Source organism: Colobus angolensis, unplaced genomic scaffold (genome assembly GCF_000951035.1).
Source record: "Colobus angolensis palliatus isolate OR3802 unplaced genomic scaffold, Cang.pa_1.0 Scaffold120, whole genome shotgun sequence".
Classification (NCBI taxonomy): domain Eukaryota; kingdom Metazoa; phylum Chordata; class Mammalia; order Primates; family Cercopithecidae; genus Colobus; species Colobus angolensis.
Window position 1 is genome coordinate 2,591,524 of NW_012113142.1, and position 17,425 is coordinate 2,608,948.

Here is a 17,425-nt window from a genome sequence, read left to right on the forward strand (position 1 = left end):
AAAAAAAAAAGAAAAGAAAAAAAAGAAAACAAAAGAAATTCTACTCCCTAATACACCCACATAAGCAAATTTGATTTAAATATACCTTTCTTTCGACAAACTTTGCACCTAGCATTTTCTGCAGACATATCCCACTTGATACAGGCATCAAGCATTCCAAGCAGCACGTGCATCCTGGAGAAAGTCTGAGCTTCCCGGATTGCTGTCTTCCATTTCTCCAGTGCAGATGCAACCTAAACAGAGACCAAACCAGGCTAGCATTACTACAGTGAACAAAGACACTGAGAGAGAACTAGGAACAGGTGACAGTATGAGTGAATTCTGAGGACACTTGCCTCCTAGAGCTTCACTAATCTAAACTATTTATTCTTATGGAAAAAATCAAGACTCCAAAGGGTGAAAAAAACTTGCCAGAAGTCACACAGAGATGCAGTGGGAGTGGATGGATGACTGGGGACAAGCATCTTCTAGGGAAATCCACCTAAAGACTCAGTATAATTTAAAAATAGGATCATCTGTATGCTGTAAATGCTATAATGCAACAATTTTATACAGCTAATAAAACCCTGATTTAAAAGATAGCAACCTACCACAACACCACCAATCCAATACCACAGCTGGATTTCAATGCCCTGCCCGAAGCAAAGAGGTCCTTGTGAAGTAATGAATCTCCTAAAGGAAAAGAGCCAGTTACCCTGGAAGGCCATGGGCTTTAAAATACAGGTGCCAAGGAACAAAGACAGCTGCGTTTGTTCTGAAGTGGGGTACTACACAGACTGGGGTGAGGGATGAGGGGAACAGGGCTGCTTTTTCTCTTTCCTATAGAAATAGAGAATCACAGAGAGCCCTGTGTGTATAAATTTATGGATAACAAGTACTATAAACACACACACACAAATCTACATTTAAGAAGCTGCTGAAGTTCAAGTGGAAACTGACTCATTCCTTACTCCAACCTCTGTTGTAGATATTTCAACATCTGCTTTGAGAAACAGCAATCTCCTTCCTTACTTTTGCAGAGCTCCACAGTAAACTGAGGTCCACAATCACAGCTGCCCTGCTGTCTTCTCCCCTGATAAATGGAGAGCTGACAGACACTACTGCAGATTCTTTTCTTGAGAGGATAATCCAGATCTTTTCAATGGAATATCAATGTAAGAATTTTAGGTTTGGTTCTTTAAAAGTGCTTGAGAACTGGCAGGAATGACTACAAATGGGCTTTGCTGTCCTCTAGCGGACACTCACATGTAGTGCACACAGTATGGAAGGAAACAGTCATGGGCAGTCCTGCTTTTTACTATTTCCTATGAATTCTAAAATCTCAGCATACAGCAGCTTATCTGACCTCATTAAAACTTTTTTTTTATTTTGGGAATAGGTTTATTTAATCTTTTTTTAAAAAACAAATTTTAAACAGTATCACACAATAATAGGTAGCCCTTGTAACTGGCTTCTTTCACTAAGCATGTTTCTAGGTTCATTCGCAAAGCATGTAACAATACTTCCATCAGTTTTACTGCTGAACGGTATCTCACTGAATAGATGCTCCACATTCTGTTTATCCACTCATCAGCTGACAGATATCTGGGCTGCTTCCGTATTTTGGTTATTCAGAATCACCCCATCTTACGATGGGTCAGACCTATGACTTCACAATGGTGCAAAAATGATATACATTCAGCTGGGCGCGGTGGCTCACGCTTGTAATCCCAGCACTTCGGGAGGCCGAGGTGGGCGGATCACAAGGTCAGGAGTCTGAGACTAGACTGGCCAATATGGTGAAACCAGGTCTCTACTGGTTTTTGTAAAAATACAAAAATTAGCCGGGCATGGTGGTGCACAACTGTAGTCCCAGCTACTTGGGAGGCTAAGGTAGAAGAATCATTTGAATCCGAGAGGTGGAGGTTGCAGTGAGCCAAGATTGTGCCACTGCACTCCAGCCTGGGCGACAGAGTGAGACTCCATCGCAAAAAAAAAAAAACAAAAAAAAAAGCGATACACATTCAGCGGGCTCCTCGATTTATGACAGGGTTACACCCAGATAAAACCATCAGAAATTATAAATACTGTAAGTCAAACAATGGGTTTATTGGGACACAGCCCCATCCTAAATTCAGGAGTATCTGTCATCAGGATGTCAGGACAAATGCCACTAAAGTAAACAATCAAACAAAACCCAGGATTTTGCCAAATAATACACAGGTCTTTTCTGTTTAATTCAATAAAACAAAATAAGCATTAAAAACTGAAATCACCCACTATTACAAACATATTTGAGAGAGAATCCATTTTTATAAATAAGGAAACTGAATCCCAGATTAGAGACTGATAAAAGCTTATGCAACAGCCATAGTGCCAGCTGAAAAAACTTTGGCCCTTGCTAAGTGGAAACCTTCAAAGCAAAGAGCAGTGGAAAATTTCAAAGCTGTGGTTGAGTTGACCTCTGGTGGGGAACCACAGGGCATAATGCCATTTTAATGCAGAACATTGCTGAAGTACTTAGTAGGCAGCCTAGCTGATTTTCCAAGAAACTCTTCCATGCTTTCCATTTATGTACTGTGTCTGGACCTGCAAAGTTCTCGCATTTTCCTCCCCAACTAAGCTAAGAACAAGTCTCATCTGACAAACTGAGTTTACTTCACTGTGGAACACAGTACTCAAAAAGTTAATGAGAATCCTACAGTGACGGGTGAGTTCTCAATGAGAAGAAAGCACTGTTGCGGGCAAAGAATGGAAAGGACAGATGTGACTCTTGGACAGATCACATCAAGAAACTCTTCTGTATTCAACTTGAGTTAAAAACAAAACCTATGTAGTAGTAAGACTAAAACTTATGCCTAATGAGAAGAGATTTAGCTAAGGAGACTGTTTAATATCTTAGACAGTCTAATATCTTAGACTGTTAACTGTTTAATATCTTAGACATCATCTAAAAGGTTACCTAGGTGCCATATACAGTCATCTAAAAGGAACACAGGGCCAGATGCTGTGGCTTCTGCTTGTAATCCTAGCACTCTGGGAGGCCAAGGCAGGTGGATCACTTGAGCCCCAGAGTTCAAAACCAGCAACATGGTAAAGTCTTGCCTCTACAAAAAATACAGAAAACAGCCAGGTATGGTGGCACATGCCTGTGGTCCCAGTTACTTGTGAGGCTGAGGTGGAAGGAACACCTGAGTCCAGGAGTTTGAGGCTGTAGTGAGCCAAGATTGCACCATTGCACACACCAGCCTCAGTGACAGAGTGAGACCCTGTTATTCGCTCATAAATAAAATAAAATAAGCATAGGCTGGGGCATGGTTGCTCACACCCATAATCCCAGCACTTTGGGAGGCCAAGGTGGGAGGAGCACTGGAGCCCAGGAGTTCAAGATCAACCTGGGCAATGTAGGGAAACCCCTTCTCTACAAAATAAGTAAATAGATAAAAATTTAAAAATTCGCCAGGAATGGTGGCAGGCACCTGTAGTTCCAGCTACTCGGGAAGCTGAGGTGGGAGGATCACAAGCCTGGAGTTTGAGGCTGCAGAGAGCCATGATCTTGCTACTGCACTTGAACCTGGGCAAAAGAGTAAGAACCCAACCCCAAAAGTCAAGAAATTTTTAAAAATAAAAGAAACACAGGAAGATGAAAACTAAACCCCAGCAAGATAATGACATACCACATAGTAAGTATCTGAGCTTAAGTAATAAATTAAACTTTTATCTAAACTGAATTTTCTTTCTCCACTCTGCTTACCTCTTATCCAAAATTATCCTCCCATATCACATATCATCCTGGGCCTCAGGAAGAAATGTAGGGGGAACACGACAACTATGTACAAACATATGATAAGCTCTGGAAAGGACAGCAGACTCACTCTATGTAAATGGGGAGGACAAATAAGAACCAGCTGTCAGTGACAAAGAGGCCAATTTCAGTTTTATGCTGCCCCTCCCATGACCTGATCCATTCCTACACATTCTTCAAAACCCATCCTCTTCTGTCTGGGAAGTTTTCTCTAGTGCGCCCTGGGTATCCCTCACAGTGAGCCTGAGTACTGCTCTTTCTCATCATTACTGGTCACACCACAGTAAGGGTCCCCCGCTGGTCTCTCACACTCAAACTGAGTTCCCTGAAAGCAAGAACTTAAGGATTCTTTTTGTTGTTGTTGTTGTTGTTTTTTTGAGACAGAGTCTCGCTCTGTTGCCAGGCTGGAGTGCAGTGGCGTGATCTCGGCTCATTGCAACCTCTGCCTCCCGGGCTCAAGTGATTCTCCTGCCTCAGCCTCCTGAGTAGCTGGGACTATAGGCTTGCATGACCACACCCAGCTCTGTGTGTGTGTGTGTGTATTGTTTTTTTTTTAGAAGAGATGGGTTTTCACCATGTTGGCCAGGCTGGTCTTCAACTCCTGACCTCATGATCCGCTCACCTCAGCCTCCCAAAGTGCTGGGATTACAGATGTGAGCCACCATACCCAGCCCTGAACTTAAGGCTTTTTTACTCATCTCTATAAAACCTCCAAACTTAGTAATGACTGGCACAAGCAGGCAGCAGGCCTGCACCAGATCTCTGTTAAACAAAAAAAAAAATAAAAAAAGAAAAAAAGAAAGAAAGAAAGGAGGGAGAGGCAAATCTAAAATTAGTGACAAGTATTCCACACTAAATAATAGTTAGGACCTCTCCCATAATGTAGTGTTCTCAAATTCTTTTCTTCACAAATAACCTTAAGCAGAAATCTAATACACAAAACAGACAAAAATGGAGCTGCTAGTTATTCTAACCAGTTTCATATTTATTAATAAGTAACACAGAAATTAAAAGATCAAATGTGGCTGGGCAAAGTGGCTCATGCTTGTAATCCCAGCACTTTGGGAGGCCAGGGTGGGTGGATCACTTCAGCCCAGGAGTTCAAGACCAGTCTGGCCAACACAGCGAGTCCCCATCTCTACAAAAAATTTAAAAATTGGCTGGGGGCGTGGTGGCACTCGCCTGTAGTCCCAGGTACTCAGGGGAGGCTGAGGTGGGAGGATCGCCTCAGCCCAGGAGTTTGAGGCTGCAGCGAGCCATGATTGCACCACTGCATTCCAGCCTGGACAGTAAAGTAGAGACCCAGTTTCTAAAGAAACACAATATAGGCTGGGCGCGGTGGCTCAAGCCTGTAATCCCAGCACTTTGGGAGGCCGAGACGGGCGGATCACGAGGTCAGGAGATCGAGACCATCCTGGCTAACACTGTGAAACCCCGTCTCTACTAAAAAAAAAAAAAAAATACAAAAAACTAGCCGGGTGAGGTGGCGGGCGCCTGTAGTCCCAGCTACTCGGGAGGCTGAGGCAGGAGAATGGCATAAACCCAGGAGGCGCAGCTTGCAGTGAGCTGAGATCCGGCCACTACATTCCAGCCCGGGCGACAGAGCAAGACTCCGTCTCAAAAAAAAAAAAGAAACACAATATAAAGTAAGAAAAGAGCAAATATGACCTCGGGTAGATCTGTGTGGACTAACAGAACAGAGGGGACAGGTGTCTAGGATATACTGATAAGTGAGAAACTGAAGAATATTACGCATGCATAGTAAGATTCCATTTTGTAAAAATTCAACAAATCTTTGTATATACATAAAAAGGACATCAAACTACTAAAAAAGTGACATCCTTGGGCAGGGAAACTAGGGTGGGAGTTACATATTTTACTTACCTCTCATTTTATTTACTTACAATAATAAAGCATGCTACATTTAAAAATAAAAAGTGAGGAAACTGGATATCTAGTATGAAAAAAATGAAGCTGAAGCCTTACCTTCTACCACTGACAAAGATTAACTCAAATGGATCAAAGACTTAAATATAAAAGTTAAACTATAAAATATTTAGAAAAAAACAAGAGAAAGAAAGGTTCATGACACTGAATCTGGCAATGATTTGGATATGACATCAAAAGTGAAGGCAACAATGATAAAAATAGGTTAAGTCAGACTCCATGCAAATGAAATGCTTGTACACAAAGGACACTATCAACAGAATGAAAAGGCTACCCACGGAATGGGAGGCTATATTTGCAAATCATATATCTGAAAAAGGGTTATTATCAAGAACATAAAGAACTCCCACAACTCAACAACAAAAAAACCCAATTTAAAAATGGGCAAAGGACTTGAATATACATTTCTCCAAACAAGGTAGAGAAATGGACAATAAGCACATGAAAAGATGCTTAACATCATAAATCATTAGAGAAAAACAAATCAAAACAAAATGAGATACAACTTCATATCCATTAGGATGGATACTATTAAAGAAACAGGACATTAGTACTGGCAAAGGCTGCGCACGGTGGCTGAGGCCTGTAATGCAGCGCTTTGGGAGGCCAAGGCAGGCGGACCACCTGAGATCAGGAGTTCGAGACCAGCCTGGCCAACATGGTGAAACCACATCTCGACTAAAACTACAAAAAAAATTAGCCAGGAGTGGTGGTGCACACCTGTACTCCCAGCTACTTGGGAAGCTGAGGTAGGAGAATCGCTTGAACCCAGGAGAGTTTGCAGTGAGCCAAGATGCACTCCAGCCTTGGTGACAGAGGGAGACGCTGTCTCAAAAAAAAAAAAAAGTATTGGCAAGAATGTGGAAAAACCAGAACCCTCATGAGTTGCTAGAGGGAGTGTAAAATGGTACAGTCACTGTAGGAAAGTGTACAGTGGTTACTCAAAAAAATTAAACATTGAATTACCATATGATCCAGCAATCCCACTACTGGGTACACATTAAAAAAAAAAATTAGAAGCAGATACTCAAATATTTGTTTTTGTGGTTGTTTTTCTTTTTTTTTTTTTTTTTTTTGAGATGGAGTTTCACTCTGTTGCCCAGGCTGGAATGCAGTGGCTCCATCTCTGCTCACTGTAGCCTCAGCCTCCTGAGTTCAAGCAATTCTCCTGCCTCAGCCTCCCTAGTAGCTGGGAATACAGGTGTGCGCCACCATGCCCTGCTAATTTTTGTATTTTTAGTAGAGACGGGGTTTCACTATGTTGGCCAGGCTGGTCTCAAACTCCTGACCTCAGGTGATCTGCCCACCTCGGCCTCCCAAAGTGCTGAAATTACAGGTGTGAGCCACTGTGCCCTGTCGGGACTCATATTTGTACACCCATGTTCACAGCAACATTATTCACAATAGCCAAAGACGGAAGCAACCCAAGTGAGTGGATCAACAAAATGTGGTACACAGACGTGATATAGTAAATATATTTGGTCTTTCTCCGCAGACTAAAATCTTAATAGGAGTGTTTTTCATTATTCAGAGGAGCCCTTTTGGATCACACCTAGATTTATGCTAATGAGGCTTTCGGTGAGACTTCTAGTTATGAGGCTGGTCACCAGAAAGACCAGATGATTAGAAGGCTGGAATGTTCAGCCCTACCCACAAGTTTCTGAAAGGTAAGAGAAGGGGAGACTTGGGAGATTAAGCTCTACGATACTGGAACAAGATTTGATCAGCTTCAGGTAACACACTCGGAAGCTGGGAGGAAGGAGTGTTCAGAGAACATATGAAAGCCCCACGTACTCCTGCTCCGCCACCTTCCTTGTTCCACGCATCTCTTCCATCTGGCTATTCCTGAGTAGTATCCTCTAAAATGACCCAGTTAACCTAAGTAAAATGCTTTCCTGGGTTCTGTCAGGTATTCTAGCAAATTATCAAACTTAATGAGAGGGCCGTGAGAATCCTAAATGTATAGATGGTACAGATGGCAACATGGGACTTGCAATTGGCATCTGAAGTGAGAAGTCTTGTGGGACTGAGCACTTTAACTTGCAGGATCTGACACAAACCATCAGTAGATACAGTCAGAATTAAACTGAATTTTAAGAGTAGTTGGTGTCAGCAGAGAACTGGAGAGTTGCTTAGGGTGGTAAAAACCCCACATATTTGGTGTCAGAAGTGTATGAAAAAGTTCTGAAGACTGATGGTGGTGATGGTTGCAAAACGTGAATATACTTAATGCCACAGAATCGTACACATAAAAATGGTAAATTTCGGCTGGACATGGTGGTTCACGCCTGTAATCCCAGCACTTTCGGAGGCTGAGGTGGGCGGATCACCTGAAGGTAGGAGTTCGAGACCAGCCTGGTCAACATGGTGAAATCCTGTCTCTACAAAAAATTCAAATATCAGCCAGGCATGGTGGCATGCACCTGTAATCCCAGCTACTTGGGAGGCTGAGGCAGGGGAATTGCTTGAACCTGGGAGGTAGATGTTGCAATGAGCTGAGATTATGCCACTACACTCCAGCCTAGGCAATAGAGTGGGACTCTTTTTCCAAAAAAAAAAAAAAAAAAGGTAAATTTGTATGTTATGCATACTTTTAACCATGATTTTAAAAATATCTAGAGCAAGCATGGCTGGGCACAGTGGCTCATGCTTATAATCGAACTCTGAGAGGCTAAGGTGGGAGGATAGCTTAAAGCCTGAAGTTCAAGGTTACAGTGAGTTATAATCAAATCACTGCATACCAGCTTGCACAAGAGCAAAACCCTGTCTCTAAAAATTAAATAAACAAATTTTTAACGTGTTTAAAGTCACCACTACCTTTTAAAAAAAGAAAGCAAACTCTGGTTAAAGGTGGGAAGGCCACATCCACTGTGACCACCACCCAATGACCAAGAAGCAGGGCTGCACTCCACAGGCCAGTGTGAAAACCACAAGAAGGAGTAGAAAGTGATTAAAAAAAAAAGGAACACTCACTCAGGGCACAGTGCCTACAGTAGCTAAAATGCACAGGGTTAGATTATTTTAAGACCAAATCACACTCACCTACACAACCGCAAACTACAACTTCAAACAACAAAATACCTTTGCTTCCTCTACCATTTTCTTCTCTTCATCCACTTCTTCAGTTTTTGCTGAATCTTCGCTTTGGAGTTTTCTTCTCTTTTGCTTGGGAGCCATGAAGCCTTGGAGAAATTTCTTTATGACACTGGCCTGAAGGGCAATCACACACTCGCCAAAATCCTTCAATTTCTCTAATGAAATGACCTATAGGAAAGGATTTTAAAACCAGACTGAGAGAAGGCCAAGAGGAAGATGAAAGGAATCCATCCTCAAATTCAAATAAATTTAGACTCAAATGCCACATAACATTCATTTAACAAAATCAAAAGCCACGTATCATTAATTTAACTGTGCTCCTCAGTTCGCTGCATGGCTTATGCATTTAAAAGTAGCTGACTGGCTGGGCGCGGTGGCTCACATCTGTAATCCCAGCATTTTGGGGGGCCAAGGCGGGCGGATCACCTGAGATCAGGAGTTCGAGACCACTTTGGCCAACATGGCAAAACCCCATCTCTACTAAAAATAGAAAAATTAGCCAGGCGTGGTGGCATGTGCCTGTAATCCCAGCTACTCGGGAAGCTGAGACAGGAGAATCACTTGAACCCTGGAGGCAGAGGTTGCAGTGAGCCGAGATTGTGCCACTGTACTCCAGCCTGCGTGACACAGCGAGATTCTGTCTCAGGAGAAAAAAAAAAAAGTACTTAACTACTTCCCTTTTCCCAGCTAAGAGATTCACCAAATGCTAGAAGCTCCCCCACGTAAAGGAGTTACACGGTTGATTCAGTCAATAATGACTGAGTGTCTACTATGTGTAAACTACAATCTTAAGGCAAAGACACACTAAGAAAGTAAAATAAAAATGTACTGACTTTCCAACTTAATGATTTTTAAAAAATTTTTTTCATATTTGTAACTTGCTTCCAGCATGTAACTAACTACATGTAAGGTAGTATGTTTTACAAACTTGATCTCCTTTTTTTTCTTTTTAAAGAGACAGGTCTCACTGGGTAACCAAGGCAGAAGTGCAGCAATCACAACTCAGTGCAGCCTTGAACTCCTGGGCTCAGGTGATCCTCTTGCCTCAGCCTCCTCATTAGCTGGGATCCTAGGTACATGGCATCACACCTGGCTAATTTTTCAAAATTCTTGCACAGGCTGGCCTCAAACTCCTGGCCTTAAGCGATCCTCTTGCTTCACTGATCTCTTTTTAAGCCTCACATCTACCCGACAGATGAGGAAACAGAAGTTTAGCCACTTCATCAAAATCATGTGCCCAACCAGGTGTAGTGGTGGCATATGCCTGTAGTCCCAGCTACTAGGGAGACTGAGGCAGAAGGAGTTTGAGGCTGCTGTCAGCTATGATCTGTGAATAGCCACTGCACTTCAGACTGGGCAAGAATAACAAGACCCATCTCTTTTTTTTGAGACAGAGTTTTGCTCTTGTCATTCAGGCTGGAGTGCAATGGCACAATCTTGGCTTACTGCAACCTCCGCCTCTCGGGTTCAAGCAATTCTTCTGCCTTAACCTCCCGAGTAGCTGGGATTACAGGCATGTGCCACCACACCCAGCTAATTTTTGTATTTTTAGTAGAGACGAGGTTTCTCTATGCTGGTCAGGCTGGTCTCGAACTCCCAACCTCAGGTGATCTGCCTACCTCGGCCTACCAAAGTGCTGGGATTACACGCGTGAGCCACCACGTCCAGACAAACAAGACCTATCTCTTAAAAGATCAATTAATTTAAAAATAAAAAGAAAAGAAATAAAAAATGTCCTTAAACACTATCTTATCACACAAGACATGCCTATTAGAAGGTAACATTTTAATAGTCACAAACAAAGAAAAATGATAACCCAACGTCAGCAAGATATAGGCCTGAATTTGGCACAAAGTAGGCAATTAATGAACATTTGCTACACAAAAAAGTAAACATGTAACATCTGAAACCTGCAAGATCCTTTGGGTTCAATAATTCTTTTTAAAAAAATCATTAAGAACCATAAAGGTGTTTCAATCCTTTTTCCCAGGAAATGTACCAAGAATTCATCACAAGATTAATTAAAAAGAAAAAATGTGCATATGTAAGACACACATATTATCTGCTTATTCTAATAGCAAAGAAAAAAAAAACAGGCTAGAAGAGTTGAAAAGTACTTATAAATTAGGAAAAATGGCACGGGGGGATGCAAACGAACCTGTTCATAAAAATCACAAAACCATAACAGCACACACATTGGCTGGGTGAGGTGGCTCACACCTATAATCCTAACACTCTGAGAGACTGAGATAGGTGGATCTCATGAAGCCAGGAGTTTGAGATCAGCCAGGGCAACATATTGAGATTCTGTTTCTACAAAATTCTCCGTTTGTGTGTGTGTGTGAAACAAGGTCTCGCTATGTTGCCCAGGCTGCTCTTGAACTCCTGGGCTCAAGCAATCCTCCTGCCTTGGCCTCCCAAAGTGCCAGGATTATGGGCGTGAGCCACCATGCCCGGTCTCTGTAAAAAAATTCTAAAAATCTGCCAGGCAGGGTTGCTTGTGCCTGTAGTCCCAACTACTTGGAAACCTGACATGGTAGAATCACTTAAGCAAAGGAATTTGAAGTTGCAGTGAGCAATGACTGTGCCACCAAACTTCAGCCTGGGTAACAGAGGGGGACTTCATCTCTTTAAAAAGAAAAAAAAGACAAAACATGTCATAGTGCATGAGGAATTTGAAAAGACCCACAAATATTAGTATGCCTAGAATTATGTGGACTTACTGATTTAAAATCAGTAAAAAAAAAAATGGTTTACAATAGTAATCGCTGCATAGTATTCACCAATCTTCGACACCTAAACCTACCTGCTATGGTGTACGGGATCTTTTGAGAAGTTTCACCCATCCCACTGAAGGGTCCCTCTGAGCACTAAAGGACAGGACTGTGATGACAGCCCACTGGACAACATGAGTCATGCCCAACATAAACAGAAATCTGAGCTAAGTGTGAAGAATGGGCAAGTGCAGGATACACAAGCATGTTTTACACCTGAAAGCAGAGGCATCGCAAGGGAAAGATGTGAAATGATGCTGTATGACTAGAGCCTCTACAACCAGTTTTCATCCACCTTAGTAGCGAAGCTCTTTTCATACCAAGGTTGTAAGCCAATTATTAAGCTTTTCTGGATACCAGTAAAAGATAACAAGGAAAAAATACATGTACATAAAGTATTTTTGGTTCCATACATGTCTTCCAAGACAAATCCAAACATCTGATTTCCAGGAAGGTCATGCTGGGAAGTCAAGAACAGCATCAGGGAACAACTTCAGATTGAGTTTCCATGAGTAATGCAAGGGGGATTTTCTTATATTCTTACCCGGGCTTCAAATTCTGATGTTTCTTCCACATATCCAAGTCCTCCTTTTTGTAACCTTGTTGCAACTTCAATGAGATCACTACGAAGAAAGTTTAAAAGCTCCTGGTTGCCATCACAGGATTTTAGACCCAAATTTGGTTTCCGAGCTAGATGAATAGAGTGAATAATGTCCTGGTACCTAGAAGATTTGGGACAAGAGAAAGGGGAAAGAAAGAAACTTTTTGAAGATGTTCTTTAAATTTCAATTACTTAACATTTTATTTCTAGAAAACTTACTTAGATCTCTTTCACCTCTCCCTGGTGTGTGTTTTTTTTTTTTTTTTTTTTTTTTAACCTGAGACAGGGTCTTGCTCTGTCACACAGGCTGGAGTGCAAAGGTGCCATCACAGCTCACTGCACCTTTAAACTTCGGCACTCATGCAGTCCTCCGACCTGAGCCTACAGCTGGGACTACAAGGCATGTGCCTCCACACCTGGCTAATTTTTTATTTTTTGTAGGGATGTGGTCTTGCTTGCAAGCTATGTTGCGCAGACTGGTCTCAAACTCCTGATTTCAAGTGATCCTCTCTCCCTTAGGCCTCCAAAACTGCTGGGATTACAGGTGTACACCACTACACCCAGCCACTTCTAAGCTTTTAATGGTAGGAATCAATCTTCATACTTAGTGAACAAAACAGGTCCTTTCAATTCAACACACGCAGCATCAAATGTGCTGCCCAAAGAGAAGGAACATCATAGAACTACATTCCTTTGTGGCTCTGTGTACTGACATTTTCCTTTGTTCCTTTTTTTTTTTTTGAGATGGAGTGTCGCTGTCGCCCAGGCTGGAGTGCAGTAGCATGATCTTGGCTCACTGCAATCTCCATATCCCGTGTTCAAGCGATTCTTCTGCCTCAGTCTCCCTAGTAGCTGGGACTACTAGACGCCCATCACCACGCCCGGCTAGTTCTTGTATTTTTAGTAGAGGTGGTGTTTTGCCATGTTGGCCAGGCTGGTCTCGAACTCCTGACCTTGTAGATCTGCCTGCCTCCGCCTCCCAAAGTGCTGGGATTACAGGTGTGAGCCACTGTGCCTGGCCCTCCTTTGTCTTTCTTAATTTGCCTAGACACATCTGTATTCAGACAACACAATTCTGAATGCAATTTTAGTTAATTTACACATTAAGCAGTGGACTAACATCAATATAATGTACCTATTTTCCTTCGCAAAAGTCTGGCAACGGTGTAGAGTATGTACTGAATCACATTTTCCTTCCCTCTTCCATCAAACCTAAACTCAACCATGAAATTGAGCAGTTGGAAATAAGAGGTGGCATTAAGCCAAAATCTTGTCCTGGCTTTGACAGAAATGTCTACAACAAATATGGCAGTCGCAAATTTAGATGGAGTTGATGCTACTTTGTAGACAGAACAGGGTTTTTGGTTCTTTTTAATTCATATGGCATGAAATTCACCAACTTGAAGCCTGTGCCTCAGTGGTTTTTGTTGTAGAACCATCACAACTATGTAATTCCAAAACATTTTCATCACCCCAAGCAGGAATCTCTTACCTGTTAGCAATCATCACTCCCACTCTCCCCTTCCCCTATCCTCTGGCAACCACTAATCCACTTTCTGTTTGAAATAGATCTGCCTGTTCTAAATGTTTCATTTGAATGAAATCACACACCACATGGCTTTTGATGTCTGACTTATTTCACTTAGCATGTTTTCTAGGTTCATCCATGTTGTAGCACAGAACAGTACTTCATTTCTTTTTGTGGCTAAATAATATTCCATTATTTGAATATGCTAAATTTTGGGGGTTTTTTGTTTCATTTTGTTTGAGACAGCGTCTTGCTCTGTCACCCAGGCCAAGCCAGAGTACAAGGGCATGATCTTGGCTCAGTGCAACCTCCGCCTCCTGGGTTCAAGTGACCAACTCAGCTTGGCCTCCCAAGTAGCTATGACTACTTCACACACAAACCACCACACCCTGCTAATTTTTGTATTTTTTGTAGAAACGGAGTTTCTCTATGTTGCCCAGGCTGGTCTCAAAACTCCTGGAAGCCAAGACATTGGCCTACCTTCACCTCTCAAAATGCTGGGATTACAGGTGTGGGCCACCGCACAAGGCCTGGATATATACCAAATTTTATTTATCCATTCCATCAATTGATAGTCATTGCCATTGTTTCCACCTTTTGGCTCTTCTGAATATTGACAGAACACTTCTGGACACCCACCCATCTGGGCCTGCATCTGCAAAGCTGTCTAAAAACCACGAGGCTCACAGTTTGGTGCTGGCACATGTTCTTTAGTGCATAATCCTGCTACTGTACATATAGACAGCCAAAGGCATATTTTTCCAATAAGCATAATTCGCCAAGAAAACATCAGGCAATATGAACACAAAACGGTTACACATTTAAAATATTTTACTTTAATAACTTTAATGGATAATAATAAAAAAAAACCCTCAGATATTTATATCCAATGCTAAAGAGAAGTAAGATATGACAAGTAAGATGAAAACCTCTTACCTCTTCTCTATCCTCTCTTTAAGTTGACTTTCCCTTATTCCCTGAGGGTGAAGACAGTTTAACAACTCATCCAGCTCCTTTTGACTATCACATAAAAACCTGTAGGGGCAAAACAGACCTGATAACTCTGAAAAAAAAAAAAAAAAATCAAAATCAAACACTAAGCAAGGGATCTAGAGTTGGTATTGGGACTTGGGAGAATAGAATTCCAAATGTGTTCACAGTCTACTATCTAGAAGTAGAATTAAGTAATTTACTATTTTCATGATGCCTAATGTTAACTCTGTACTAGGACATCAGAGCCAATATGGTTCCTATTAAAACATTAAATGAAATTTTATAAAGTTAATTGGCATACTTGTCCCTTTCCCTCCAGAGAGTAAACCTATACCCAAAATTCAAAAATGAAACGTCATTAAACCACAGATGATCACAGTTAGTCATAGAATGGATCCTCTAAAATCTAGCTCACTGCCTAAAAGGAGAATTGCACACAAAGGAAACTAACAGCTATGCACACAATTTGTTAATTAATAAAGTTTAAGGAAAATCTTAAATACTTCTATTCCCAACCAAATTTAAGCTACATTTTTACTGCTATATAAGATATATCACATAATACACCAAGTTATATTACAAGGGGGGAAAATAAAAATTCCAATCCTTAAAAAACAAGTATCTTCTTAATGAAAATCAGGTCTGCTAATGCAAGAAGTTTTGATATCCAAAATATCAAAGTCACACAAAGTACCCTGAGCATTATTAACTCACTGGCATCACTATACTAAATACTTTCTTCCTTAATAATTAAAAGGAAAAAGAAAGAGCAACCAGATGAATGCTCACATTACCATAGGTTCTGTCCTTGTTTAGGTGTGGTTGTCTCTACAGCAACTTCTGTTGCTGGTCCATGTTGTGTGTTCATGTTTGCATTTTTACCTAAGTTTGCTTTCTTACCTAAGAAAAATTGAGATATTAGGTTGACTATAGTAAATACCCAATTGCTAGTTTCAAACCTAAGCAGCACCCAGTGCCAAACTCAACAATTTGTAACAACACAGATGCTTCCTGTGAAATATCAAATATATCTTCATGTATAATAGATGCTACTTTCTCTTACGTATCTTAAACACAGCATGTTATCTCAGATATTTGCTCTCTGAAGTGGAATCGCTGCACAGTTCCAAAGTTTAAGAGTACTGCAACTTAGAATGAAGAAGAATGACTAAATACCTTTATATCAAAGCAAAATAAAGAACTTACTCCTTTTACATGATGTTAAGAGCAAAGGCATCTGTAGTGAAGCAGAGGCAATGAGAATACCTAAATACCATAGACTTATCCTTGGAGGTTTCAAATGGCAAATAATACAACTAACTTTTTTGTAAATCAGTTCCTATATACTAATATATGACTTTAACATAGATACATTTTGAGCCAATTTATCAAAGCCTATCTTAGCTCATCACAATATTTGTTATTTGTTTTTTGAGACAGAGTCTTGCTCTGTCGCCCAGGCTGGAGTGCAGTGGTATGATCTTGGCTCACTGAAACCTTCGGCTCACTGAAACCTCCGCCTCCCGGGTTCAGGTGATTTTCCCTGCCTCAGACTGCCCAAAAGGCTGGGATTATAGGTGCACACCACCATGCCTGGCTAATTTCTGCATTTTTAGTAGAGATGGGAGTTGGCCAGGTTGGTCTCGAACTCCTGACCTCAGGTGATATGCCCACCTTGGCCTCCCAAGTGCTGGGATTACAGGTGTGAGCCACCACTCCTGGCCAGTCATCACAATACTTAGCTTACAATAAGCCTTACCTTACAATAAGCTTTACCGCATACTATGACTGTTTCTCTTCTCTTTCCCGTTCTCCCCGCTTTAACCTGAAACATCTCTGCAACACTACTTACACATAACCTTGTTTAGTCTTTTCAGTTGTGTGTTTTTTTTTTTTTGAGACAGAACGTTGCTCTGTCACCCAGGCTGGAGTGCAGTGGCGCAATCTTGGCTCACTGCAACCCCCGCTCCTGGGCTTAAAACGATTCTCTTGCCTCAGCCTGCCAAGTAGCTGGGATTACAGGCACCTGCCACCGCACTCAGCTGATTTTTGTATTTTTTGTAGAGATGGGTTTTGCTATGTTGGCCAGGCTGGTCTTCAACTTCTGAGCTCAAGTGATCCACCTGCCTCAGCCTCCCAAAGTGCTGGATTACAGGCATGAGCCACTGCATCCAGCCTCAGCTGGGTAATTTTAAATAGAAACTGCCATTCTAGAACTGGAAAACGTGAAACAACATCCACCAGGATGCTCTAGAAGTGAAGGGTCTGGGTCCCCAACCTTGTCTCGGGGACACATTATAAAGTAACACTCCCTTATCCCACTGGAATCTCTTCCAAATCTAAACATCCAGGCTCCACAGTTACTGCTCTCAAACCTAACTGCCCTCACCTGAGTGTTTATGAAGTCTACCAAAACTAGATTGTTCTAACAAGTGACATAATCTATGCTCAATATAATTCAACACGCAAACACCTTAAATTTGAAGTTTTATTTGAAGGAATGTTTATTTTTGTAAATTAGTAGTATTCTTACTTAACAATTTTATGAGTTTCAAGTTTGAGCTAGGAATTTCTCTAACATGAAAAGTTACTTTAAAAAAATAAAGATTTATTGCCGGGCGCGGTGGCTCAAGCCTGTAATCCCAGCACTTTGGGAGGCCGAGACGGGTGGATCATGAGGTCAGGAGATCAAGACCATCCTG

General features: G+C 41.5%; 1 protein-coding gene across 1 annotated transcript in view; it reads right to left on the reverse strand.

Moving 5' to 3' along the window:
• BAZ1B (bromodomain adjacent to zinc finger domain, 1B) overlaps window positions 1-17,425 on the reverse strand; it is an 81,198-nt gene that overhangs the window by 11,772 nt on the left and 52,001 nt on the right. The window contains exons 8-12 of the mRNA XM_011930398.1: window positions 15,518-15,623; window positions 14,667-14,765; window positions 12,146-12,323; window positions 8,813-8,995; window positions 86-233 (exon numbers count right to left, since the gene is read on the reverse strand). Of these exons, the coding sequence (XP_011785788.1) occupies window positions 86-233; window positions 8,813-8,995; window positions 12,146-12,323; window positions 14,667-14,765; window positions 15,518-15,623 (714 nt within the window). The remainder of the gene's footprint in view (window positions 1-85; window positions 234-8,812; window positions 8,996-12,145; window positions 12,324-14,666; window positions 14,766-15,517; window positions 15,624-17,425) is intronic.